This window comes from Fringilla coelebs, assembly GCF_963513975.1.
Source record: "Fringilla coelebs genome assembly, chromosome: 1".
Lineage (NCBI taxonomy): Eukaryota > Metazoa > Chordata > Aves > Passeriformes > Fringillidae > Fringilla > Fringilla coelebs.
The window spans coordinates 43,121,579-43,149,081 of NC_140028.1; the positions used below are offsets into that span (position 1 = coordinate 43,121,579).

Sequence of the window (27,503 nt, forward strand, 5' to 3'; positions counted from 1 at the left end):
TGTTCATTTCTTCTAAATTTCAGGGGACAGGTCCAGTAGATCTTCCTCTTTGGATGAAATTTCTTCATGGCAAATTAGGAAACCCATCAGTACCATTAAATATCCGCCTCTTCATAGCAAAACTTATTGTAAATACTGAGGATGTGAGTAATTTTTATTCGTAACATCAAACGTGTAACTCTTGCAGGGTAAAATATTTCATCAACTGCGACCTTTGGGGCATTCAAATGGAGTAGTTTGCTATGATAAAAGGGAGTGCATTTATGGCCCAAAATTCCAGATAGTGCAAGTACTTTCAATGCATTATTAATACCTTTTCTCCCATATTCTGTGAGTAGAGGGTGTCCATGGTATGTCTCTTCTGGAAACACAAGTAGTATATTCATTGATACTAGGCAAGAGGTGGGGTTGATTATACTTTCCATCTTCACAGGAGCAAATACAATCTTTTATTAGTGGGCACAGATGAATCTTACAGAAACACTTTGAGCTAAATGTTGTTCTTGTTGCAGAAAGATACTAAGATGGCATAACGTGTTTGCTTGAGAAGCAACGTTTTCTAACTCTCATTCTTGGGTGAAACATTCTCTACCTACTTCATATAATGATTTTAAAGTATAATGGTTCTGTCTGGAATATTCCAAATCCAAAAATGCTGAATTTCAGGAGTAATTCAATAACCTTTATATCTGTTTAATGCTACTTCTTAGTAAAGCTGTCTGATATGGAAGGGTAGATGAATGACATACTCTTTCAAATCCTTTACAGACAGATATTCTAAGGGAGAGCCGTACTGTCTGTGCTCTAGTGAGGTGATTCACTTTCTGTGGTTAAAGGTTTCTAAGCAAAAGTGAGAAATGCAGTTATGGATACTTTTTATTTTAAAATGTTTATGGTTGCTCCCTCAGGGTTTGAGCAAAGTCCTAAAGAGGTTGGTTTAGTAGTCTTACCACTAATGTTCATTGAACAACAGGTTGCTAAATAGTTGGGTAATTTGTACCTTGTCTTTGATTCTCCGTAGGTATTCCGGCCTTATGCGAAGCACTGGCTTGGTCCATTGCTGCAGCTTGTTGTTTCTGGAAATAATGGAGGGGAAGGGATTCATTACATGGTAGTGGAAATAGTAGTTACAATCCTTTCCTGGACAAGTGTAGCCACTCCCAAAGTAAGGAACTATGAAATTAATTTTTATTGTTATTGTGACTCTTTGGTAAAGAATGAATGAGTTTGTTTTTATGCTCTTAAATAATTTTATACATCAGTCCACTTTTACATTTTACAATTCTTTTGCATATTAACTTCAAACATTAATTGTTTAATGACTTGCTTTCATAAAACAAGATATGTCTTCTCAGAGTCACTATGTTTATTTTTGGTCCTGGTTTTTGTAGGGGAATATTAAGGATGAGATTTTGGCTAACAGATTGCTTGAATTCTTGATGAAGAATGCATTTCACCCAAAAAGAGCTGTGTTCAGGCACAATCTGGAAATCATAAAGACAGTTATAGAGTGTTGGAAGAACTGTCTCTCCATACCTTACAGGTGAACATTTGGACAATTGCTTTCCTTTATCAATATTTCAAAAATATAAGTGAAGGGTATCAAAGGACATGAGAAGGTAAATTAGGAAATTCAGCAGCAATAGTAAACTTTTTGTCCCTACAGTGAACAGCAGAACTTCAGAACCAAACTCTCTAAAGATTGTAAATTAATTTGAAAAACAACAGAGAGAGAGAGAGATGGGAAAACATGTAAAGGATTATAGCAGCAGCAACAAAAGCAGGAGTAATCTCTGCAAAGACATTTTTATTTGAAGTTTTGAATGTTATCACTGGATATTGGTGCAGTCTTATTAAGACTTCTGCTATCAGCCATGCTTGTGAACATGTCAGGTGTTTGTGTGGGCTTGCAATCTCTTTTCAGTTGTTTTGGTGTGGGTTTCTTTGCAAAGACTTCTTCATTGAAGTTAAATATACACTGCTTTCTGACAATACCCCTTTGATGGGCTGTACATGTGCATATACATCCCTGTATACAAAGACAGTGAGGGATTTACGGTGTGTCTGTCTTGGGGTTTTCATATATATCATGCTTTTCATGTATGTATTGCTTCTGTGTTTTTATCCAACAGTTTAATATTTCAAAAGTTTTCTAGTGGAGACCCCGATACAAAGGATAATTCGGTGGGAATTCAGCTGCTGGGAATTGTTCTTGCTAACAATTTGCCACCCTTTGACCCAAAGTGTGAAATAGATCGTGTCAGGTGAGAAGTGCAGATTTTTTGTGAATGATCTTGAAAAAATCTTGAGCCAAACAGAGCAAGTTTTAATTTGTCAGCAGGAGGTGTGGGAGCTTGTTCTTTGGAATCCTTTGCTATCATCTGGCAAATAATATTTGCCAGATATATATATAGAGAGAGAGAGATAGAGAGATTGATAGATATAAAATAATACTTTCCTATCTACAAATTGCAGACCACATTTATTTTGGAAAGTATCTAGAAGGTTGTACGCTTTTTTACAGTGAGTGCGAGTTTGCAGTTTTGTGGGAGCTCATAGAGTCAGGAATTGCTAAAGCTGAGATCTGAGACACTGCAAGTGGTAAATGTGTGTTGTACTGTATTCAGCTCTTCTGAAAGCAGTCACTATGACTCTGGGCAGCTCATATGAATTTTTTGCTTCAGTTTAAATTCATATGCTTGAGTAGTGGCTTACAGCAGGTCTGTCTTTTGTGCTAGGTATTTTCAAGCTTTGACCAGCAACATGGGCTTACTAAAGTATAGAGAAGTTTATGCAGCTGCAGCAGAAGTTTTAGGACTTGCTCTTCAATACATTGCTAAGGGAGAAAATGTAAGTGAACTGTATTTTGTGTTTGACCTTTTTTGTCTTAATTTATGTTAGTCTTTTATATGACTACTCAATTCAGATCCAAAAATTAATGTATTTGAAATTCAGCAGTCTTTATCCAACAGAATAATTAAAAATTCAAACTACTAACTCAACAGGAAAAGAATTTGAGGGCAGACTAAGTGCAGAATTTTTGCCTTGCTCTTTTGGAGCTGACAGTGAATTATCTCTTTCTGAGGCTTTGTTCAGCTTTTGCCAGCCAGCAACACTAGCACAGTATGTTTTAAAGTTTGGGGGGTTTTAACAGGAAAAGAAAAGCAGGTTGGGAGGTTTGGAACTACCTTTTGAATAACTGCATCTGAGACCAGTTATTTTATAGGTAGTGGATAAGGTGAATGCCAAACTGTTACTCACCAAATCCTACAGTGCTAGAACTGAGGGACTGTGCTTGGTGATCACAGAAGTCAGTTTGAGACATATGCTAGAAGTAATTCTCTGCACAATAGTTCGGGAACTTAGGGAGTTTGGTGCCAGAAGAGGTGCTAGGGGTAAGCAGATCAGCAGGTTCAAAGGGAAATTAGGTAAATTCATGCACAAAAAATGTTGTGGACAGGTTCTAAATACAGTAGACAGCAATGTACACTCAAAGATCCTTAATCTAATGACAAATTTTTGTTGGGTTGTATGAGAGAGAAAGAGGACAAAATGCAGCCAGGGTCGTGTGTTCCCCCTAAATATAATTCCATAACTGCTATTGGCGACAAAAATAACAAGTTGTTGGCTAAGTGGAGTATTAGCCTGACCTTTTAGGTTATTCTTCCTTCTTTCCTTATTATCTTTGCTTCTTCCCCACTTAATTGCATTCTGGTTGTTCTTTCACAGTTTGTAGAGCATATTTCATAAAGCTTCGTTAAGTCTTTCTCAATCTTTCAAGTTCCATTATAGGCAGTATTTTGAATAAATGAGCAAAGATATGGTGTAAGTTTTATCCTGAACAAGGCTTATTCCTTTGCTGTTAGTTACAGGTTGCTGGTTGTTTTTCACCTTTTTACTCAAAATGTCTGATTTTTTTTTACATTCATTAGTTGGAAATCTTCTATACTGAATGAGAAGCAATTTGTGTGCTTTATATAAGCACACTAAGCAATTTGTACTACACAATTAAGGTGTTCCAAACCAATGAAAGGAAGCTGACAAATATGCTTTTTAAGTAGCAGTCATGTGTTTTAGCCAGGCAGAGCTATATACAGGACCCATGAAGCACCATAAAGGTTAAAATGAGTTGCCTGGCTCTTGCCTAGTGAAATGCATGAGAATCAAGCAGTATAGCCCTAAAACCATGTTTCAATAAGGTAGTTATGATTTTCATGGGTATCCTGGTCTTACTGTCATTCTCATTTTCAGATACTTGAAGATCCAGTTTATGATTGTGTTATAAAACAATTAAAGCATCATCAGAACACGCAACATGATAAGTTTATTCAATGCTTGAATAAAGTTGTTAAGAATTTTCCACCTCTTGCTGACAGGTATGTCATGATTTATGTGGTATGTTGACTGTAAATCTAGAGGAATAATAGAGAATAACTTGCTTTTCTTTGTGGGCTTCTGGTTATGTTAAGGTTTATGAATGCAGTATTCTTTCTGATACCCAAACTTCATGGTGTGATGAAAACCTATTGTCTGGAAGTAATAATGTGCCGGGCTGAAGAAGTTCCTGATCTCCACTTGCAGTTAAAGAGTAAAGACTTTATCCAGATCATGAATCATAGGTAAGTAGTCATGTGATTATGATGGATAGTTCAGGTTTCTTGATAACATTTTCTTTGCTGCCCCCAACATTTTTACATTTAGAAGTATTTATAATTCACCTTCACTTTTTGGTCATTGTTCCCCAAATTTGAGCTAATGTAATCTGGGAGTTAAGATGGTTAGCTCATTGTGGAAAACAAACAAACACCTGCAAAATAGCCTTAGGGTGAAACACCAGTGTGATGTCATTTTCTGTAGTTTGTATTAGTTTATTTATATTCTTACTCTTAGACTGAGTGCAAAAGTATTTACCTAAAACCCTTTATACAAAATCAAATATTGTTAAAACACAAACTGATCTTCTGGTTCTCTATGTAACAGTGATGAGAAAAGCAATGTAACTGGGCTTTTTTTCCCCCGTCTTCTTTTAGGGATGATGAAAGACAAAGGGTTTGTTTGGATATAGTGCACAAGATGCTGTCTAAATTAAAACCACTTGAACTTAAAGAGCTTCTGCCTGGAGTCAAGGGGTTCATTTCTCACCCTTCTGTAGTATGTCGACAGCGCATGTATGATATCCTGATGTGGATTTATGATAATTACAGGTATGTGTTCACTGCAGATGTTGTCTTTCAGTGGTTTGTCACAGGCAAAGTGAAAGTGTTTATAGTAGTCTTTCAACTTCGTGTCCATCAGTAAGGGATTTTTCCAATTGTCAGAAGAATAGAGTCTGTGATTTGTCTAGCTGGCTCTGGCCTTTGGTGACAATTTTATCACTTCTACTAAGGGACAACTACTTGGACCAGAGCAGCTAGGATTTTGCATCACCGCAGCAGGATGCTATAAGAGGTCTTAACTTTGATGCTCCAGCTTTTTTTTTTGTTGCTGGAATTTGTAACTAGCGAAAATTATACATTAAAGAAATTTGCTTTTAGCTAGAAGATAGATTAAGGCACACAGCATGATTTGGATCACTTAGATCTGGTAGATCTTAAATGGTCTTTCTGTTTGACCCCCTAAAATAGGGAACAGGCACATACTCAGTTTGACAAGGGGCTGCTGTTGAATTATCTGACTTATTTGTTTATGTGCTTTTTCCCAAGATAACTCTTTGAATGAGCATTTATTGCAAAGAAAAAGTACAGTCAATCTTTACTTCAGCATCACTTGTGAAAAGCATTCTCTGCCTGTTTTTTTCAGATTCAACCTTGCAAGCTTCATAATAAATACCTAACATATTAAATAGCTTATTAGATAATTATTTATTAGATAATTATTTTATTAGTAGTGGAGATACAAGGCATTTTTGGCAAGGAAGAACTCATGTTATGTTGTTACGCCAAGTTGAGATTTTTATCAGAGGGCATATTCCTCATTTTTGTCCCACCATCCTCATCCTCTTATTTTGCTATGGATTATTTGAGAGAAGTCATTAAGAGATATTTTTCTCCCACCATCAGTGATCCAGAAAGTCAAGCAGATGATGATTCTCGGGAAATACTCCAAGTGGCAAAAGAAATGCTGCTTCAAGGACTGATTGATGAAAATGCTGAATTGCAGTGAGTAAAGAGTGTTGTGATAACAGTCTGAAATAAAAATACCTTCATTTCTCTTACTTTGTTTATAGCAAAAGAGTTGATCTTTAGAGGTTTTTTTAAGTGTTTCAGTGTAAAAGAGTAACACTGAGATAATACCATTTCCTTTTCTTCCAATAAGTTAACTTATAAAATTTTGTCCCATGGTGTTACACCAAGTGTAAGTGAAGCATTTGAACGAATTTCCGTGCTGTGGTGAGGTTGTTTTGTTATGTTAAACCTAATTCTGCATTAATGTTCTTGAGTTTTTGAACAAGGAGGACCCTGCTATACACAAGCACAAACCAGTAGATTAAATGTTGGATTTTTAGAAATTCTTTTGATGAAGCAAAAGATGAAGAGGACATCTTGGTGCTTCCCCATCCATAGTACTTCTCAAAAGGAAAAAACTTGACAGAAATAATTTTTTCAGAGTTAACCTGTTATATGAGGCACAGAACATGGTAGATGAATGAGGAATTTAGTGTAATTCAATGAAAGATTAATGACATGAAAGTGTTAGTTTAAGGTCTTAACAGGTTATTGTTTTGGAGTTTTTTGCTGGTGGGTTTGGGGTTTTTTTCCTTTTTTAACTTGGCTTTTTTAGAAGTTGATGGCAGGGGGTGGTTCTGTTTGAAAACAACCAAGAATAACTTTATTCTTTGCCTTTACAGGTTAATTGTTAGGAACTTTTGGAGTCATGAGACAAGACTGCCCACAAATACTCTTGACCGCATGCTGTCATTGTTAAGTTCTTTCTATTCCACCAAGATTGAAACACATTACTTGAGTCTAATCACAAATTTTCTGCTTGAAATGACTAGCAAGAGCCCGGATTATTCCAGAAAAATATTTGAGCATCCACTGTCTGAATGCAAATTTCAGGTGAATTGTACTCTGTTGTCCTTTTCGCAACTATGTGACAAATGCTGCTCTTTAATGTAGTTATGACTTAGAGAAGTGTGGCATAATGAAGGAGATTTTTCAAAGTGTTTTGTGCTCCAAAGTTAACAGGTGCAGCAGTTATGAGTTGTGCACAGTATCAGAAGTTTAATGATTTTGTGGGGGCAATAATTGCACTTTCTTTTAAAAAATGTATATGTAATTAAAATAATATACCAGGAGTACCTGATTTGCAGAGTACTGAAATGCTAAATAAGAGGGTAGCGGAGAGAAGCACCATCAACTGGAGAAATACTGTCAAGAAACAGGAATACTGGTGCAAGAGCTGTAAATCAGTCCTCAGCTGACCAGTCTAAGTTAATGAGCTTTTTTTACTGAGCTGTGGAGAACTTCTACATGTTTGTGGTTTGTTTGGGTTACTTCTATATATAGTCAAGTTTTGCCCCTATACCTGAGAGGGTGTTTTGATTTCTGGACTGTAATTTCTGCCATCCTGCTCAATGAAGAAATGCAGAAAGCCTCCATCTTTATTGTTCTACTTGAAATCTTTCTTTGCTCATAGGACTTTGTAGTTGACTCCAGCTGGCGTTACCGAAGCACTGTGCTCACACCAATGTTTGTGGAGACTCAGGCTTCTCCAAGTACCCACAGGAATTTGTCACAGGAAAGATCCCTTTCTCCTTCTGGGTCAGTCCGTGGGCAAGTGAGGGCTACCCAAAGGCAATATGAATTTACACCTACACAGCATGGCAGTAAGTCCAGACCAGTGTTTTCTGAAATGTTCTTTTTTTGCTGTAAGAGTGATGTCATTTCTGTTGCATAGGATTTTTTAATGTAAAAGTATAAATATGTCGAGTATTTTGTTTTCCAGTACTTTTTTTTTGTGAGGTATGAGAAAAAAATCACATTTTTATTTGTCTCATACATATTTTATATTCTGCCTGATGTAAAAAAACCAGTCTTACCTAGCAGCTTGAAATCTATTCTGCCCTTAAACACTAGGAAATTGTATTTTTGGGAGAGAAAAAATAGCTGCCTCAGAGATGTTTTCACTTTATTTCTATCTGAGTATGTTAGAGCTTTTGGGCAATTTCTTTTTACAGGTGGTAGAAGTTCTTTTAATTGGCTGACTGGAAGTAGCATTGACACATTGGCAGAGTATGCAGTTCCTTCGCCTTCTGAATCCTTGTCTTCATCCATGCTGTTGGTTAGCAAAAGGAGTGAAAAATTTAGACAACCAACCTTTAAACCAGTGGGGCCAGATTTCGGGAAAAAAAGGTTGAGTTTGCCTGAAGATGAAGTGGACAGCAAAACTAAAGGTCTGTAAGCCTTACTGTGCAATTTCCATGCAATTAGTAATAAAACTTTTATAAACCATCCTTGTCAGTTATTTGGCTGGCACTCCATTGTCTTTGACACTGCCCAATTGAGGTTCACCTTGAGAGATTTTGTTTCCAGGAGTGTGTGATGATACATAACATGTGACAAAAAGCTAGGACTGTGCTAGGAACTGTAAAATTAGGTGTTGCTGATTGAAAGAACTGACTGGTTGAGAAACCAGTCATTGTGATCTCTGCATTCCTACCTCTCCCTAAGAGGATCATAGTGTGAATATCAGACAGTTCTGACCCTTCTGTTTTAAATTTAACTCTTTAAGAGGAGAGTTCTTTAAACGTATTTTCTAAACCATTTCAGCTGTGCTTACATGATCTCCAGCATTTTGCAATCTGTCACTAGAAGTCCTTGCTTTTTTCTGAGAATGCTCATTCTTCCACCCAGTCAATAAGTGAAAAATATCAGTACTGCTCTGAAGTGGCTTGGGATTCTTCTCCCTCTTTAACCCTTGTCTACATTGCCATTAAAATTTTGACCAAAAGGATGACATTAGGAGTTCATGCATGGAGCTATAAAGATCAACCTTTTCAGTACCTGAGAGGTGTTTCAGGGCAGTTATGACTAATAGACTGCAGTTCATACAGAACTACAGAAACAGGGAGGTCAGTCTACTTTCTAGATAGTCCCTGGTGTTCTGCCCTGGAGAATACCAGTTACAGTGGTATGTTTTTGTTTGCCCACTCTTCTTTTCTAGGAAGTGGACTGAGCTCACAGTCAGTTAAGTGGCCTTTACCCATGACTGTCCTGAGCGGGAGTTGATCCAGTGACAGTTCTGTAATGGTACCTTAAAAAATACAGTACAACATTCTTACTACACAATATTTTAATATCTTTTAGCACCTCTTTTATTTAGGGAGTTATATACTTTCTGGAATATAGTACAAATGCCATACATGCCTTTGAGAGCTTAAAATAAATCTGGCATATGGGGCATATTTGTTCATGAGTTTTAGGGTCTTCCCCTGTAAAGAGTTTGATCTTTCTACCTCATCCATGCACTTAAAAGTCTCTATATAAATGCTTATTATCTCTTCTCCTAAGAGCCACTTAATTTTTTACCATTGGCTAGCTTGTTGAAAGGCCTTGTATTTACTTGCTAATAAATACAAAGATGATGTTTGTTTTTATGTGATGCTTTTGCCTTAAATCTGAAAGGAAAAGCTGTGGACATGATCATATGTTCCTTAGGTATAGAAGAACGAGCAGAAATTCTAAGACTGCGGAGACGTTTCTTGAAGGACCAAGACAAACTCAGTCTGATTTATGCCAGAAAAAGTCTGGCTGAACAGAAAAGAGAAGAGGTTAGTCAGTCCAAATGGGTTTAAAACTTCAAGTCTTGATGCATTTGCAGTCTTGTACTTCATCTCATGTAGTAACTTTGGGAAGAAATGGTAGGTATAAGGTACTGGTTGCTACTTTAAGAGCTTTAGAAGGTTTAATTTGGAAATAATGCTATTTATGGCCCTAAAGCTAAATGGTGGTACTTAGCATGGGTGAGAAAAGAGCTGGATGATAACACTTCCAGTCTACCACTTAAAATGCATTAAATGATTTTATGTGATAAGAGTCCCTAACAGTTATTGGGAAGCCCTTTACAGTTGTAATTCTGGAAACTAGGAGCCTTAGAGCTACAATACACTGCAGAAATTGTTGGAGAACATTATCCAGTGTCTGAAGGTGAACTCAAAAATGTGGTACAGCTGGTGGACTACCCAGAACTCGTTTGAACTTTTAACCTGAAGGAATGTCAGTAATAATCATTTGCTGAGGGTTTCTCAAGGCCAGAAACTTACTACTTCATGGGTTTTATCATCGTGTTATGTACTTGCAATAAATCTAAGTGTTTTTAAGCTCTGTAGCAGTTTTTCAGAGGTTCCTGTTACTAAAAATAGCACACATTATCATCAAAAAATGATGGCATTTAGTCCCAAGAGCAGGAATCCAGGATTGAGAGCTACCAGTTTGAGACACTCCTGTAATATCCTGCAGATGCAGACAACTGTGTAAACAGAACTTATGTCTGGAAGAACCACACAAGCACCTATTTTAGCCCATTTATGTTTACTTGCAGGCTAAAGCTACCATTTCCACCCACCCTACAAGAGAGAGCCTGTGAGTGCATTCTGTATGGCAGTCCAAAATTCAACCAACAAAATCCCCCGTCTTTTAAACACTACCAGTGATGGTGTTTCCTCCACTTCTATGGGAGGCTTGTTCCAAGGCCTGACCACTCCTTCAGTGAAAAATTTTTCATAATATCTAATTTAAACCTCTCCTGGCACAGCTTGAGGCCATTTCCTAACTAATTTTTTACATGATTAATGCATTTCAGGAGATAAAATCTGAGCTGAAGATGAAGTATGATGCCCAGGTTACTTTGTACAGAAGTTACCGAGTGGGAGACCTTCCTGACATCCAGATTGAATACTGCAGTCTCATTGCCCCTCTGCAGGGCCTTGCCCAGGTCTGTCTGCTTTTCAAAGGTCACTTGTGAAGTGTTCTGGCCCTATAGGGAAGGTGTCATGTAGCTAGGCAATCACTTTGGAAATTGATCTGTAGCTTTGCAGTCAACCACTGTGATACACATTTAAAGACGCTGTTTTGGGGGACTGTTTCTCTTGCCCCTGTGCTGGTGCAGTGTTCAGAGAAGAGGCTTTGTTGCTTCCCTCACCTGAGCAGTTGAGGACTGGATACACCACCTGTTGTCCATTTCCTGCAGGTTCCTCTGCTTAAGGAACAGATGGTGGTCTCTGCAGACATTATTGCAAAGGACACCTCACTGTTCAGTAACAAAACAGCCATTTCTCTTCTTTTGTACGTCTGTCATAGACTTGTAAACACACAAATCATCTTAGTGTGACTTAAGACTGCACTCAGACTGCTCAGTAAAGCTGATCTAATATTCCTTTTCCTACGTGAGAGTGGTAGGAACTGTGGACTGAACTGAACAGTAGACTGAATCCCATTTTACAGCCTTTGGGAAGTCACAGTCTTGCTGATTGCCTTTGTATTTCATACCTTTTGATAGTCCCTTATCTCTCTGTAAAGCACGGAAGTAGCACACTCACGAGTGGAGTGTTAGATAAAGAGTCAGACCAAATTCCAGACCCATGATAGACCAAGATGAATTGGATTATGTTACACACACAAATGTGTTTCTGGATTGAAAAAAATGCCTTTAAATCTCAGATGAAACTGTCTGTACAGACAGTCTGTCTCTCTGTTAGCTGCCTCAATTTTTAGGACTTGATCTCCTCACATATTGATGTCTTCTTTTTTTCCTAAAACTCACTTCATGGACTGTGGTATCCCTAATGTGATATTTGGTGTCTGGTTCTTGTAATGGGAGTTGTGATTATGTGAAAATTGCAAATTCCACCCTCTCCACTGACACTCTGGCCTGAAAATCTGCATTGCCTTAGAGTTTCTTTGAATGGGTAGTACAGTATTTCCCAGCACAGGTGAGATGCATACCAATCTAAATAGTCCACTCCCAAAGAGTGTATAGGGATTAGGTATAGGGTGGGTCAAGTCTTTTAATTTTATTTAAGTCTGTTGTGTCACAGCAAAGTTCAGTGACCTTACTGTTTTTATTGTAATTCACAGAAAGATCCAACATTTGCCAAGCAACTTTTCAGCAGTTTGTTTAGTGGAATTTTTCATGAGGTAAAAAAATCTAAAAACCCTTCTGAGAAAAACGCCATTGTCCAGAAGCTGCTGAACGACTTCAATAATTTCCTCAGTATGAGCCTGTCATACTTTCCACCTTTCATTGCGTGCATCCAGGTAAATCCAGATATATGGCATGGAAGTAACTGGATACAATGTCTCTGTCTGAATATGTGATAAACCCAGTGGTAGTGAAGGTCAAATACTGTCACTGAAGTTTAGGCAGAGATGGAAGGAGAATTGTTAACCAAATGGGTATTTCAAGTGACACTTAAGGTGAACGAGGTAATTCATACCTCTGAACTGATTTTTCAAGGTTTCTACATTACTGATCTCTAGAGTTTGAGTCATCTTTTAATGTTTTAATTGCATCAGTAACAAGAAGAGGTTTGATTGCAAATGAAAGCTATTTCAATTGAAGCGGGAATTGAGAACAATTGAAAGGGTTATGTGGGTGTTGTGCTTATCTTCCTGTTTCTGGGAAGTGCTTACTTAGGAATTCTTTGATGTCTTGAGGGTATCAGTAGCTGTCAGACCGTTTGTTGTTAGTCTCTCTTGTTTATTTTTTTCGAATTAGTCCCCTGAAGTAGTTGTCTGGGGATTTTCAGTAATGAAGGAAGGGCTCACCAGAAGATGAGTGGGTGCACCACAGTTGTTTCAGTGGAGAGGAAACACGAGCCTTTCTGTTGTGAGAATATACTGACCTGGAATAGATTGAGAATTTTAACCCAGTCTTTTAATCCAGTTTTCAGGGAGATAAAAAAACCTTGTCCCAGCACCTGTTAAATACCCTCTGTCACTGTATTTAATGATTCTTATCAACTGTATTGATGTGATTCCTGGCTCTCAAAGGAATCTTTTTTTCAGTGGCAGCTAATGGTTTCTTTTTTGTTATGGAAATTTGACTCTGTGACAGTAGGTATCCTTCCAAATACAGGAGAACCATCTAGTTTGACTAGCTTTGTAAACAGAAACTTTTCTTCTTAGTACTTGTAATTACACATCTGAAAAAATGTAATTTCTTGTTTACTTTTTTTCTGTGCAGCTGCATAAAAGGTCAAATACTATGGGGATTTTTCTGGGCTGTCTTGGTGTTCTTTGAGCCAGCATCTCACAATAGCTATCTGTTGATATTCCCTCTTGACATTGCATTTGTTGGTTCTGTCTTGATGATATTATTTGTGTTGAATTATGCTGTCTAGACCCTGCTAATAACACTGTTGCATTAGGCTACTTTTTTTTTCTGAATAGTCATAAAATGGAGACTCAAGAAGTAGGTAAATTCAATTTCATCAAAAATGCAGACTTTGTAAGAGCAATAAGGGCATCTCCTTGCCATCCTCATCAATAACAAAAATCCAGTATAATGAAGTCCAAACAGCCTGCAGGCAGTGAGAGGAAGTTTTTTCCCAGTAGGGATTTGAGTTCACATTCATCAAGAGAGCAGGCTGGGAGAGTGTGAGCAAGAGCACAGCAGTGTCAAGGCTTTCATTTGATTCACACATGTGGGTCTTAGTGGCTTGGGCATTTGGAAGTACAGCTTTTCTTTCCTGTGTACCAACAGCATAATAAATACTGGCTGGTTTCAGAAAGGCTTCCTGCTTTACTGCTCTTTCCTTCTGGTTGTTTGACTTTTTAATCTACAGACTCATGTCCCATCAGGAGAGTAACTTGGTTTGTTAAAAGAGCTGGTTTTGTCTACACATGTAATATTAAAATTGACTGTGAAGCTCTGGGATTCACTTTCAGAGAAGATTAAGGAACAACTGAAATACTTAAAGAGGTTCACTCCATGACAAAAGTTTTCATAGCCTCCAAAGAGATGCTTGGCCTCTGAAGAACATATAATTGCCTTAGAAATGTTTTAGCTGCCAGGCCAGCTTGGATGCCATTCTCCCTAATCTTTCAACATATGGTGCAGGTAGACAGTGCTCATTGCATATGGAGCAGGGGACATTTCCTCTGCTTTGAGAAGATAAGTGATCAAATAGTCACCAAAATGCACTAAATAGAAAGATACCTCCTTTGATGTGGGATGATGTCTGTAAATTGTAAGTTTGGGAGGATATTCATTCTTGGCACATACTCTTACATTTGCACAGTTCTTACCCTTTTTCCTGTGGTATGAGAAAGGGCTTTTGGTCCTACCTTAGCAAAGTTGTTCTTAAGGTTTTAGATTTTTGTGCAGTTGTCACTGTGTTTCTGATGTAACCCCTAAAAGCTGGCAGTCAAGGAAATGTGTCTGGGGCATGTGTGCAACTAATTGAAATTGCCTTAATAGTACTTGAAATATATATGCTAACCCCTCTTTGGGATCTGACTGGTCTGTAACTCAGGAAGCTACAACAGGCTGTGGGTTTTTTGAGTCCCAACTCTAGAAATTGTGTCATGAGTTTGCTTATGCCAGATTCCTCTTCTGCAGTTTTTGTGGTGGCTGTCATTTATCAAGGAAGTGTAACTTGGTTGTTCTCAATCTCCTGTTGCAATTTCCAAACAGTGGTTTCTTTTAACATAGTATCCTTGAACATGCTGTGTTGCAAGAATCTGATTTTAATTTTAATCTAAAACGTGGTGCTCTTTCTTGTAATGAAAGCTGTAGTGCACCCCTTCCATGTTGTGAATTTTTTTTTAATTTTACTTGTATTTAAAATAGTGATTTAAGTATTTAAAAAAAAAAGCTTCAACTAAACAAGAATGTTTATCCCTGAAGAAGAGATTAATCCATGGCTGGACTAATGTTAAATATGATAAAGAGAAATATTGTTATGTCTTTAAATCATATAGAGGTAGACGAGAACAGTACTAGAGGAGTCTAACAGGAAGCTGTGATGTGCTAAATCTGGCTGAGTGTGTGGATAGAAAGCCTCCAGCTCAGAGAAGGCTTCCTGGTAAATCTGTAAATCGTGTCTTTGGCTTGTGCAGAAATGCACCACTGAACAGGCTAAGTGAAGCACAGCTGCTGTGTAGCAGGCAAAATCCCGCCAACAAACAGAAGGAAAAGTTCAAGTTGTCAATGTGTCCATCTACCTCTCCCCCACTTTCCTTGTGATTCTGTCCAGAGAGTTGTCCCATGTCTTGGAGCCAAAGTATATGGGGTTACTCTGTACTGTTCTCTGTCCAAAGAGCAACAGCACAGAAGGAAAAGATTCCAATTTTCCTGGGCTTGGGAACTTCTGGAGGCCTAATGGCTTATTTCCATTTTAAAGCTTGCACTGTAAGAAAAAAGGATACCAAATCTGTATAGTTTTACACCAAGTAGACACCTGCTGTTTTATTTTACAGGAAATGAGTTACCAGCACAGAGAGCTACTGGAACTGGACTCAGCTAATGTGAGCACGAGCTGCCTTGCAAGTTTGCAGCAGCCCATGGGCATCCTTCTTCTGGAGCGTGCCCTGATGGCTCTGTCCCCTGCCGAGGAGCCCCCGTCCAAAAGGATTCGTGGGAGGACAGAGCTGCCCCCAGATGTGATCAGATGGATTGAACTTGCTAAGTAAATTCTTGTTTGAGACAATTTACTCCCACTTAGGTTTGCCCTGTGAAGAACTCTGCTTTTATTTTATGACTTGTGGGATTTCTTTTTTAGTCTTTGTCTTTTAAAATTAGATATGCTTTTAATTTTTTCTCAGTTAATGCTGTCAGTGAGAGCAATTAGACTTTAAAACTGTGCATTCTTGTGATGCTGTCAGACTGCTGAAAAACATCTTGTTCATAGCTTTTCAACTGCAGGAGTTTCCAGAGTTCAGCTATTACCCTACAAGATTAAGTTTGTGTAGTTAAGTATGTATTTCTGATCTTACATAAGAAATACTTCCTAAAAATTTACTATTTCAAGCTGGTAGTATTACTGCCAGTCGAATTTTTTTCTTAGATTGCTTCTGTTTGCATTGATATACATCTGCTGAGCTATTTAAAAGATTTCTCTTTTCAACTTTACTAGGCTATACAGATCCCTTGGGGATTATGATGCCCTTCGTGGCATTTTCAGTGGTAAGATTGGAACTAAGGAAATTACACAGAAAGCTTTGTTGGCAGAAGCAAGGAATGATTATGCTGAAGCAGCTCAATATTATGATAAGGTAAAATGACAACAATATATTTTTGTTTCATAAGTCTCTCATGACTTAAAACTAATCAAATTAGAAAAAAGTGCAATTATCTAGGCAGACATATAAAAGGACATGGGCACACTGCAACCCTGAGAGAACAAACTGAATGTGTTCATTGCATGAGTTGCAGTGGGTAAAAATGAAGATGGCTCTCAAACCTTTTTTTAAAATGTTCACTCTTCAAAAATGTAGGTTTACTGAAGATAGCTACCTGAAATTAATTTATGTGTAAACGCTGCCAAGCTTGAGTTTTCTGCAATTAATGTTGCTGTCACACTCTGGTAAATGGATAGATATTTTTATGAGAATTAATTACAGTTTAGTTGCTCATGACTTAGAATTGAAATAGGTTCTTGGCTGGAATCTGGTTCTATTCTCCCTTCAAATTCATTCCCTAGGCACTCTCCCGAGAAGACTGGCAAGATGGAGAGCCAACAGAAGCAGAGAAGGACTTCTGGGAACTTGCATCTCTGGAATGCTATGACCACCTCACAATGTGGAAGTCTCTGGAGTATTGTGCTACTGTTAATATTGATAATGGAAAACCTCCAGACCTAAGCAAAACATGGAATGATCCATTTTTTCAGGTTTTTAGAAATGATTTCATTGGTACTGCACCATTTTTATCTCTGCAGGGATGTCCTACAGTATTGAGAATATGGGTGAAAATCAATTGCATTATTTGGGTTACTTTATTATGGAAATTAGTGGAGAGTCCGATATAATTTAAAAATTAAAACAATTACTTCTGCTTGTTCATTTTGATGTTTAATTTTCACTTCAAGTCTGTGGCAGATCCCATAGGGCCAGCTTTTTTGTCTCCTGCTTCCTTTTGCAAGTCTTTTTTGTTGCTTTTCTCACTTACTTTTTTTCCTATTTTAAGAGTTACCAAAGCATGGATTTTGAAACTGGTAAAACTTACTAACAACTTCTTGAGCTATAGGAAAAGGCTGCTTTGATTTGTTAGCAATTAGGAATTTGTTGAAAGAGAAAATATCTTTTAGAAAATTCAAAATGCTTTTTATATTTATTTGATTTGCCACTGATAACAAAAAATTTGATCATCTGTTATTCCATTCCTAGAAATAAAGACTGTGTTCTCACTTTGTAGGAGACATATCTGCCCTATATAATACGCAGTAAGTTGAAGTTACTGCTCAGTGGGGAGAATGACCAGACTTTGCTAACCTTTATTGATGAGGCAATGAAGACAGAACAGAAGAAAGCCATTATAGAAATGCACTACAGCCAAGAACTCAGTCTCCTGTACATCCTGCAAGATGATTTTGACAGAGCCAAATATTACATTAGCAATGGCATGCAGATTTTCATGCAGGTAAAAATGTCTTCTATCTCTGGTATGGCTTTTTTGTGTAAACTGGAGCAATGAAACTGCTGTTGCTATTACTGCTTGCTGCTAGATAATACTCTCAAGAGAAACACTCAGTGCCTTCCATGTCAGGTGACAAACCTTCTTTTAGATTCACTGCTTGCAATGATGAAAGGTGAGTGAGCCAGTGGAGTGCATTCTTCTGTTTTAGTTTCTATTGTTTTGCTGATTTTATCTTTTATACATTTTTCAGAGTAATTGCTTGTGCAGATAATAAAAATTTTATTTTGTTCATCTTTTCAGGGGCCTCCTGCCCCCAGAAAAGACAGCTTGCAAAGAGTCTTGCATTGGGAAGTTACAAATTCTATCCATTACTGAATTTTATTAGACTGTAGGACTTTGCTCAAACCTAGGATAGGAATTGCAGCTAGAATATGCCTCTGTGTTTGTCCAAAGCAGAGTTGCTCTCTGATTATCAGCTATTAAATTACTTGTAAGAGGTTGGGTTCTAAGGTGTATAACATACTAAAGCATCAGATCAATAAATTGTAGAGCACTGAAAAGAACCATGCTTTAAATTCTGTCTTGTATTCTCTCCCTTTCTTTTCAGAGCTACTCCAGCATTGATTCCTTGTTATATCAAAGTCGAATGACCAAACTGCAGTCTGTACAAGCTTTGACAGAAATACAGGATTTCATCAATTTTATGACCAAGAGAAGTAAAGGGTTTTTTTTTCCTCAAGCAATTTTCCTTTTGTATTCAGTAATTGTGGTTTCCTGAACTTTGAATTGCTGGACTGCTGTATCAAGAAGCATAAGTCTGGAATTAGTTCTTACTGTCTTCCTGACAGTAAGACCTATTACAGTTTTGTAAGATAGGATTGAACATAACTTTGTGTTCTATTGCAGAGTATAATTAGCATAAGTCTTGTGATAAGAGTTAAGCATCTCTTTTGAAAGTTTCAGTTGAAGTTTTAAGCTAAGCTTTTTTTATTGGAGTGACTTTTGGTAGTAAATAGCATTTAGCAGAGAGGAAAAAATGGGTGTGGTATGTAAGTTGCACCTACTGACATGGGCCTGAAGTACACATTTATGTGCATAAACCAAATTAGATATTAAAATTAGTCTCCAGTTCCACTATGTTTCAGCATGTTCATATATGGAAAGGAAACTACTTGGTGATGATCTCCAGTGGCAGTTGACACAGATGTCCTTACAGAACCCCCTGTGCATCAGCAGTAAACAAAAGTAAAATGATGATCACTAAGTAGCATTTTTAGTGCAAGCCCAGAAATGCCCGTGGGTTACTTAACTGCAGTTTTCTGGTTTGAGTGTTAGACTATATTTTGTTTAGCCCGTTTTCATGCTGTTTGGCTTCAGATGCATTTAAAATGTTCTCAATTGATTTCTAGGTAACTTAGCTTCAGAGGCTTCCCTTAAGAGACTTCTCAGAACTTGGACAAGCAGATATCCAGATGCTAAAATGGATCCTATGAACATCTGGGATGATATCATTACAAATCGGTAAAATTGTGTTCTTGGGTTAGCTTAGGTTCTGTCTCCCTGTTGAGTTCCAGGAAGTGCTTTTTCTAATGCTGCTTGTTTTTCTATGGGAGGAGTTTGATCCAATGTATTTATTTTTTTCCTTTTTTAACTGCTGGTAGTAGCTTTCTCAATATATCTGGGGAGTTTGTGTGACTGACTTGTGGAGAGGAGCAAAAGGATGTTGAGAAATGGCCAGGGAATAAATTGTATTTTGACAGGGAAACATAGATGTTAGTTTAGTCATTTTCTTGCTTCAGTGACTATATGCACTGTGTAAGCTGACCCGTTTCAGCAGACCTTAAACATATTCACTTGTAATTGAGTAGATTAGCTGCATTTAGCTCAATGAAACACCATGCAAAAGGCCAATCAGTTGTAAATAAAAATATTTGGGCAGTTCCAAAATGAGGGAGCATACAAAACAAGCCAAGCTCTGTCACTCTCAGTGCCTCACCTGTTTATGGGAAAGTTAATGACCACTGCTTTAATTGGAGACTTCTGTTGTGCAGATGTTGCTAGAAAGAACAAAGGCTCTCTGGAGACTCCTTTGGATTAGCTCTGAAGAAACTGGAATGCTTTTTGAAATTTGAAGGTTTTCTGTCCTTGCCGTAACGTCTGTCTTTGTCCCGATATATTCTTCCAGTGAAAATCAAGATTAGTCCTCTTTTCCTGTGTGATAACTTCTTCAGTAGTTCTGCTGATCCATACCATGCTGTGTGATTTATTTTGTTATCCCTTGGTGTCAGGAAGGCATGGCTACAGAACAGCTTATTGCAGTTCAGTATTAGGCAGAATACCTGGCATGGCTTACTTTTGAAAAAAGTCTCAAAACATTTATTACTTGAAAGGTTGTCAGGGTTTTAAACACTTTATGTGTTTTTTGAAAACCTTGGTCTCACCTTAAATTAGTTACAAAGGATGTGCCAAGTGCCTCTTCAGAGTGTAGTGCTGTCCTCTGCTTTGAGTAACTGTCTACATAATATGTGCTATTAAATTAGATAGGACAAGTTGTGGAGTAACAGGATTCAGCATGGCAATTCCCTTTCAAAAGGTGAGCGTGGTTGCTAATCTGTTCTGCAACACAGATTTCAGTGTTGGCAAGTGTTGATGTGATAAACATTTGAGTAGCAGGTTGACATAAAATAGAGCCTGGCACTCACACTAAATGAGACTCCTGTTTGTTTGCACATCTGTGAAGCTGAAGTGCAAGTTATGGCTTGGTGAACTTAGGGACTGTAGTTTGCACAAAGAAACTAACTAACAAGAACTCCCACTCTATAATGGACATTTTCTAACACTAATCATGCCAGTACAAGGTCCTGAATGCTCGCAGGGTCAACCTGGTCCCTATTGGGAGTGTCCAGTCTCTGAGGCCTGTGTTTAGCCCTGCTAAAGCTGATAGCTGTAGTTTGACATTTTTTACTAGCTTTGTTTGCTGTTAGGCAGATCAACACTTTGGAACATTAATTTCCTTGAATGTATACCAGAGTGATCTGTACTCCTGTTGTTGTGCAGGTGTTTCTTTCTTGACAAACTGCAGGAGAAACTTCCCTCAGATCAGGCCAATGACAGTATGGAGGTGGATGGAGAATACAGTGCTGGTGACCAAATGGAAGTGGATCAACAGGGTGAAAACATTCACTCAATGATTAAAAGCTGCAAATTCAATATGAAAATGAAGATGATAGAAAGTGCCAGGAAACAGGTGAATATACTCTCTGATAGCTTCCAATTTGCTGAGAAAATACATAGAAAAAGCTGGAAAAGCCTTTTAGGTGGTCTTTGGTACCCTTTTGCCAGGGCAAACTTTGTCCCTTTTTGACCCTGCAGTCCAGGACATTTTGAAAGCTCAAGATAGTTGTTCCACAATGAAAGAAACAAAAGGATGAACGTTAATTACAAAGTTGATGATAATTTGTCATTACTGGAAATGTGCCTGAAGTCCCCTTTGATCCACAGATGGTTTTGGACACTCTAAAAGGCAGATAAAGTATCTGAAATGTTTCAGTCTTTAATGGAAGGGATGCTTGCAATCAAGCATTATGCTTCTTATTTACAAACAATTTCTTCTGTACAAGAAAACTAATTCTGATTGAATTAGTGTAATTTACTTCAGTCAGCAATTCAGCAATGCCGGATTTCTTTTTTTTTTTCACAGTTTTCATTACTGCTGTTAGTTAACACTAACAAAGAACTAAAGTTAAGTGACTTAGAAATTTTAGGTTGAATCTGGCTGTTGAAATGACTGAAACAGCCTTTTTGATGATGGGTTTTTAGTGTTTCAAGCTTGAGACAAGATGAATAATTATATCAAGGTCTCCCATCTTCCAAGATGCTGCAGAAATCTGCAATCATTAACAAGAGTTTATTTTAAGCAATCTGATAAGCAAATATAACATTATTGCCTTGTTGACTATACACTCTTGAAGGAGTAAGTGAAAAATAAGATTTTCTTTCATATTACTTCTGTGAAGCTTCTCATCAAAATACAAACATAAGTGATTTTCTTAATGATATCTTAAATCAAGTTGTGTTTCCCATATGTGTTTGTACTGTAGATCAGTTAAATGCTTCCTGCAGCTGGAATAATTTTCTCAGTTTTTTAAACCTCTGTTCTTCTCTTTGCTATTCAAACTTCTCCATTAGTACAAATGTGGTTCTGAATATGAGACCCGGCAAGCAGTGAGCATCTCTTTGCCTTACTGTAACTTTACTTGTGTTACTTAAATCTTCTCATTCCTCATTTGGTTGTGGGCAGGTTTTAGTGCCCCTTCAGATATATGGTCTGAAAATTCTCTTAATCTGCATTCAGAACAGCTTTGCAGTGGCCAAGAAGCTCCTGAAAGACTTGCGCAAGGAAGCCAGATGGAGGGAGGACTGGCTGGTGAGGTGGAATTACGCCTACTGCCGCTTCACTCACAGCAGCAGCCGCAACCTGAGCTGTCCTGAACGCGTGCTCTCGGTGCTGAAAACCGTCTCCCTGCTTGGTAACAGCCTTTGCTTCACCTTGTTTATTTCACAAAGTTGCTTTGTTGTCCAGTTACCAACTTTTGTTTTTGAATTCCAACAGAGGATACCAAATCTGACTATCTCAGCAAGAACATAATGGCCTTCCGAAACAAGAATCTTCTTCTGGGTACTACGTATCACATCATGGCCAATGCTCTTAGTCAGGATCCAAGGTGTCTTGAGCAAATTGAGAAAGAGAAGGCTGGGAAGATATCATTAATATCAGGAGAAAGCCTTGAGAACCCTAAAAAGGTAAATGAGAAGGGAAGATCTTTTAGTAATTTCAGTGTCATTATTACTACAAATTACAACTTCAGTATGTAGTGATGGCTGTGGATAGATACAGAGCGTGTGAAACCTGTCTGCTATTAGCAGTTATTTGTCCAGCAAAACCAGGTAGAGAAAGAAAAGGGGGGGGAAAAAAGCAAAAAACAAGGCTGTGGTTGCTTTCTTCCAGGTTTTTCTCTCCTGGAGTTTGGCACCACTCTAACCTTTCTAAATAGGAGAATGTTCTTGTGCTTCTCTGTACCTGCATTTTGAGTGAAGGGGGAAGACACAGTCACAGCATCTGCCTGCACAGTGGTGAGACAAGGCTTGGGATCCTCAAAGAATGCCTTGATTTCAGCTGGGCATTTGTGACCTGCTTCACGCCCCCAGACTGTTCTCTTTGATAAGAGATATTTATAATACTGATACACTTACTTTATCTAGGTAATTTTAATGGAAGGCAAAAGTGGAATTTTTTTAAGGCAGAGCACATGCAGGTTGTCTTTTCTTATTTTGGGTTGGTGTGCATTTGAAGAATACAGTACTTGACTGTGCTGCAGCTAAAATTATATTTGCTGTTAGTTGCCCCACATGCTGTGGCATTGATTCCTTGTCTTGTCAAATGGATTAAGAATTTGAAGTACCACGCTGGCTTATATCTACTAATTTCTAAAGCTACCTTGAAGACGCTTACATATCATAGAATGGTTTGGGTTGAAAGGGACCTTAAAGATCATCTAGTTTCATCTAGTTCCAACCCCCTTGCCATTGGCAGGGACACCTTTCACTAGACCAGGTTGCTCAGAGCTCCATCCAGCCTGGCCTTGAACACATCCAGGGATGGGGTATTCACAACCTCTCTGGGCAACCTGTTCCAGCAGCTCACCACCCTCACAGTAAAGAGCTTCCTCCCACTATCCAAGCTAAACCTACTCTCTTTCAGCTTGAAGCAATTGCTCCTTGTCCTATATGTCACTACATGCTCTTGTGAAAAGTCCCTGTCCCATCTTTCTTGCAGAATCACTTCAGGGAATATGAACCATATTAGTATAAAACAACAAAAAAAGTGTTCTTAATTTGTGTTTTATCGTTGTTAAATGTGAAGCAGATCAATAAGAAATTCCTGCAAAAAAAAGGTTTTAAATTTTCAGGTGTACAGAAACATAAGCAAAAGCTTGAGCTTAATTTATTAGCTAATTCTTAAGAACATTCTTCTTTAGGCAATCTAAAGGATGAGGATAAAAGTTTTTTTGTGTCAGATGTGTAAGATTGCCATACCAGGGATTTCTGAAAGATTAAGAAGCTTAGCCTTATTTTAGCGTAATATTAAGCAGCACTCTGACCCTGGTAGTCTCCTTCTACCTGCCTGACTATTTAATTTCAGTTACAGCATTTAGTGTGGCCAGAAGGGCTAGGGAAGGGATTGTCCTGATGTGCTTGGCAGTGGTGAGGCTGCACCTCGAATCCTGTGTTGAGTTCTGGGCCCCTCAATACAAGAAAAACATTGAGGTGCTGGAGCGTCTCCAGAGAAGGGCAGCAGAGCTGGGGAAGGGCCTGGAGCACAAGTCCCGTGAGGAGCAGCTGAGAGAACTGGGATTTTTTTAGCCTGGAGAAGAGGAGGCTCAGGGAAGACCTCATTGCTCTCTTCAACCACCTGAAAGGAGATTGTAGTGAGATGAGAGTTGGTCTCTTCTGCCGTGTTCAAGTGGGAGGGTGAGATAAAATGGCCTTAAGTTGTGCCAGTTAGGTTCAGATTGGATATTAGAATTTTTAATTTTATTTTTTAACGAAAGAGTGGTGAGGCATTGGAGTAAGTTGTCCAGGGCAGTGGTGGAGTCACATCTCTGGAGGTGTTTAAGAGGCATCTGGATGTGGCACTTTTGGATATGGTGTAGGGGTAATTGTGGTGGTGCTCAGTTGGCAGTTGGACAGATGATCTTGAAGGTCTCTTTCAACTTCTATGCTTCTGTAATTCTGTAAAGAATCATGTCAAGTCACCCATTGCATGATGCAATGCATTAGAAATGTATTATGAATATTACTATATTTGTAATAGAGGAAAAGGCATCACATTCAAAATAGTTTGCATGCCTTTTTAACACAAATTCCAAGTGTAACTGTAGTGCAGATGTTGTAGATATGTGTTAATAGGAAAAAACCCTGGAAGTTTTATTACATTTTCTGTTAACTGTTTCCAAAAGTTCCAGTAATGTTAACTTTTCTGCAGTGACAAAAATTGCACCGAACATATCCAAAGACTCATCTAAGTTTATGTATTCCCATTGAAAATTATGGAAACTAAAGTTCTGGAAATCAGTGCTAGAAATAACATCCCAATTTTTTTCCTTTATATCAGCTTCTCAGAACATCTTAAAACAGTTAAAGTTTTATCCACTCAAGACTTGCAACAAAGCCTCAGTTTCAGAAAGGATTGTTCAGTGCTACTTTAGCACTAATGTGTGGTTTTTTCCTCTTATGGTTGAATTTCAGGTTCTGGCAGGTCTGAGCAAGAAGGCTTTTCAGTGTTTCAGCTGTGCTGTGAAGAAGTCTGAAGAGGAGGTGCAGTCCTCCTCCGTGGACCATGTGGACATGGTGGGAGTTGTGGATGCCTATCTGACTTTGATCAGCTTCTGTGACCAGTATCTGCGCAGGGAAGAGGAAGGCTTGCTTGGTTAGTCAGGATTTCTCCTAAGCTTGTGAGGGGTATTTGTGATCTGTACCCAGGAGATCTCTGTGAGCAGCACAGCTTGAATTTCAGTGGAGCAGTTTGACCTCCAGTTCAGCATTATTTGTATGCCTTTTTTCACCTCCTCTGTTCCTGCTAGCTTTGGTACTAGTGGATCACTTGTAGTCTCGCTCTTACTTGTGATAAATATATCATATCCAGCAGATGCTTCCCTTGTTCCTTCCCAGACCACAGCAGCCTTGTCTTTAAAGCAGGCAAGATACCAGCAGTGATGCAGCTTCCTGATAAAGCTAATCCTTACAGTCCCCAAGTACATGTGTTGCAGATGTGTGCAGTTCAAACAGATGGGAAGGAGAACAAAGTAAAAATACAAAATACACTTGATAAAAAAATACCAAATTGTAAAGATGAATGTTTCAGATGATCAAAGACATGGAGCAAGTGATGGTGTTTCTGATAATTCTTGTTTAATGTCTCTTGGCAGAAATTAACACTGTGGATCTGCAGCAGTTCCCAGCTATTGTGGTGGAGAAAATGATAAAAGCTTTAAAACTGAATTCCAGAGAAGCCAGGCTGAGATTTCCTAGACTGCTCCAAATAATTGAAAGATATCCAGCAGAGACATTGGGTCTAGTGACACGAGAGGTTAGTTGCTTCAATTTTTCTGGCAGCAAATATTGCTGTAAATCAAATTTTAAAAGTGGGGGTGGGATACATAGAGAGGTTAGACTGGTAAGTTTTGCTTCAGGGAAATCAGATAAATTTTATCCCATCATTGTTCCTTGTCTTTTCTATAACTTACTGAGTCTAATTAATGTGGACAGAAAATTTTTCTTAGAAATTTAGCTTTTTATCATTATTCTGATTCCAAATGTTTGTTTGAGGGTTGCTAGAGAACAGCTGTGGTATGCTCTGTCTTTTTTTTTTCCTTCAGAACAATCTAAATGGGCTGACAAAGGTGGTTAGCATTAGGGTGAGGAATGTATCTTATTCCTGTAGACTGAGTTTCCTGTATGCAGGAAGCCAGCAGCTTTTCCAGACTCATTCCATGTCACTCACCTTTCCCTGTCCTTCTTCACTTCAGAGATTACTACAGCTTTGTCTTCCTTTGTATTTCCCACTTCCTTCCTTCTTCCTTCCTTCCACAACCTGTCTTTCATTGCCATTCCGTGGCAGGATAGCACGAGCCTTCCCTGCTGTGGTGGGACAGATAAGCTGAGACCTTCTCTGTGACTCGTGCCTGTTCCTGCCTTGGCCTGCCTGTCTTTCCAAGCCCATGTCATTGTGCTGCTGCTCCCAGAGCACCAGGCCCTTTGAGAGAAGGAGCTCAAGTGAGGCAGAAACTCGGATTCATTATCCCAGGGAACTGAGAAAATAGCAGAAATGTCTGAGGTGCACAAGGTGTGGCCGTGGAGAAACACCAATAGTTCAAACAGAACGTGACACAAGCTGACAAATCTCAGTCAGAAGAGGGAGTTCACCAGGCATTTATTTATCCTATCTTCTGTCTTTCTGTGAGATAAATACTGCCAATCTGATCTTAAATTCTATTAGAAATGCTTAAAGATGAACAAAGGACAAAACTGTGATAGGAGTTTCGGTGTTCTCCTTCCTGGCATTTTTTACTCAAATCAAGACTTTAACCTAATGGTGTTGGAATTGAATTCCTTCAGATTTTTGAGTTGTGTGTATGTGATGATCAAAAATTATTGTCTTGCATCCAGAGACAAAAGACACAAGTTTGAGTGTAAAGCCTTGTATTGATCAACAGGCTGCAAATCTTTATGATGGAAAACCTATTAAGCAGCAGTAGTGGTGGTAATAGCAGTGACTGTAATAATTAAATCTGTGCTTCATTAGGGAATGTGCTGCACTCTTAGTTGACATTCTCTGTTTCCTTTTCACATTTCTCTGTCAGGCTGCATTACGGAGCAGTTTTGTTTGTTTGCTATGTTTGATATTTTTGAGGAAGACCAAAGATGAAAGCAGTGTCTGTGTTTTTCAGCTTTCTTCGATTCCCTGTTGGCAGTTCATTGGTTGGATTAGCCAGATGATGGCACTACTTGACAAGGATGAAGCAGTAGCTGTACAACATACTGTTGAAGAGATTGCAAATACCTACCCCCAGGCACTCATCTACCCTTTCATGATCAGCAGTGAAAGTTACTGCTTTAAAGATACTGCAGTTGGCTGCAAGAACAAGGAGTTTGTAGAAAGGTGAATTTGCAATTGGAGTAGCTCTTCTGTATGTTTTTTTTTCAGGAGTGGACAGATTCGTTTGTTTTTCCTACGCAAACCCTTTTCTTTAGCGAGCACAAGAAATATTAGAGGGTAGTCTTGAGTTTTTGTTTAAAGGCATAGAGAAATGCAATACATCAGCTCTGTCAGTGTCAGACATACTCAGGTTGGTGGCATGAGA

At 38.4% G+C, this 27,503-nt stretch overlaps 1 protein-coding gene across 1 annotated transcript in view; it reads left to right on the forward strand.

Annotated features, from left to right (window-relative positions):
- Positions 1 to 27,503, forward strand: part of PRKDC (protein kinase, DNA-activated, catalytic subunit) — a gene marked incomplete at its 5' end in the record, with an annotated part of 82,957 nt that overhangs the window by 42,164 nt on the left and 13,290 nt on the right. Inside the window, 27 exons of the mRNA XM_084203806.1 lie at positions 24 to 143; positions 1,022 to 1,165; positions 1,392 to 1,543; positions 2,133 to 2,264; positions 2,739 to 2,850; positions 4,252 to 4,376; positions 4,470 to 4,619; positions 5,031 to 5,204; positions 6,060 to 6,158; positions 6,848 to 7,058; positions 7,639 to 7,828; positions 8,180 to 8,395; positions 9,660 to 9,772; positions 10,804 to 10,935; positions 12,078 to 12,257; positions 15,423 to 15,631; positions 16,079 to 16,217; positions 16,646 to 16,834; positions 17,359 to 17,583; positions 18,188 to 18,296; positions 18,990 to 19,101; positions 20,638 to 20,827; positions 21,935 to 22,109; positions 22,193 to 22,383; positions 24,889 to 25,069; positions 25,569 to 25,729; positions 27,090 to 27,301. Coding sequence (XP_084059932.1) covers positions 24 to 143; positions 1,022 to 1,165; positions 1,392 to 1,543; positions 2,133 to 2,264; positions 2,739 to 2,850; positions 4,252 to 4,376; positions 4,470 to 4,619; positions 5,031 to 5,204; positions 6,060 to 6,158; positions 6,848 to 7,058; positions 7,639 to 7,828; positions 8,180 to 8,395; positions 9,660 to 9,772; positions 10,804 to 10,935; positions 12,078 to 12,257; positions 15,423 to 15,631; positions 16,079 to 16,217; positions 16,646 to 16,834; positions 17,359 to 17,583; positions 18,188 to 18,296; positions 18,990 to 19,101; positions 20,638 to 20,827; positions 21,935 to 22,109; positions 22,193 to 22,383; positions 24,889 to 25,069; positions 25,569 to 25,729; positions 27,090 to 27,301 — 4,343 coding nt within the window. The remainder of the gene's footprint in view (positions 1 to 23; positions 144 to 1,021; positions 1,166 to 1,391; positions 1,544 to 2,132; positions 2,265 to 2,738; positions 2,851 to 4,251; positions 4,377 to 4,469; positions 4,620 to 5,030; positions 5,205 to 6,059; positions 6,159 to 6,847; positions 7,059 to 7,638; positions 7,829 to 8,179; positions 8,396 to 9,659; positions 9,773 to 10,803; positions 10,936 to 12,077; positions 12,258 to 15,422; positions 15,632 to 16,078; positions 16,218 to 16,645; positions 16,835 to 17,358; positions 17,584 to 18,187; positions 18,297 to 18,989; positions 19,102 to 20,637; positions 20,828 to 21,934; positions 22,110 to 22,192; positions 22,384 to 24,888; positions 25,070 to 25,568; positions 25,730 to 27,089; positions 27,302 to 27,503) is intronic.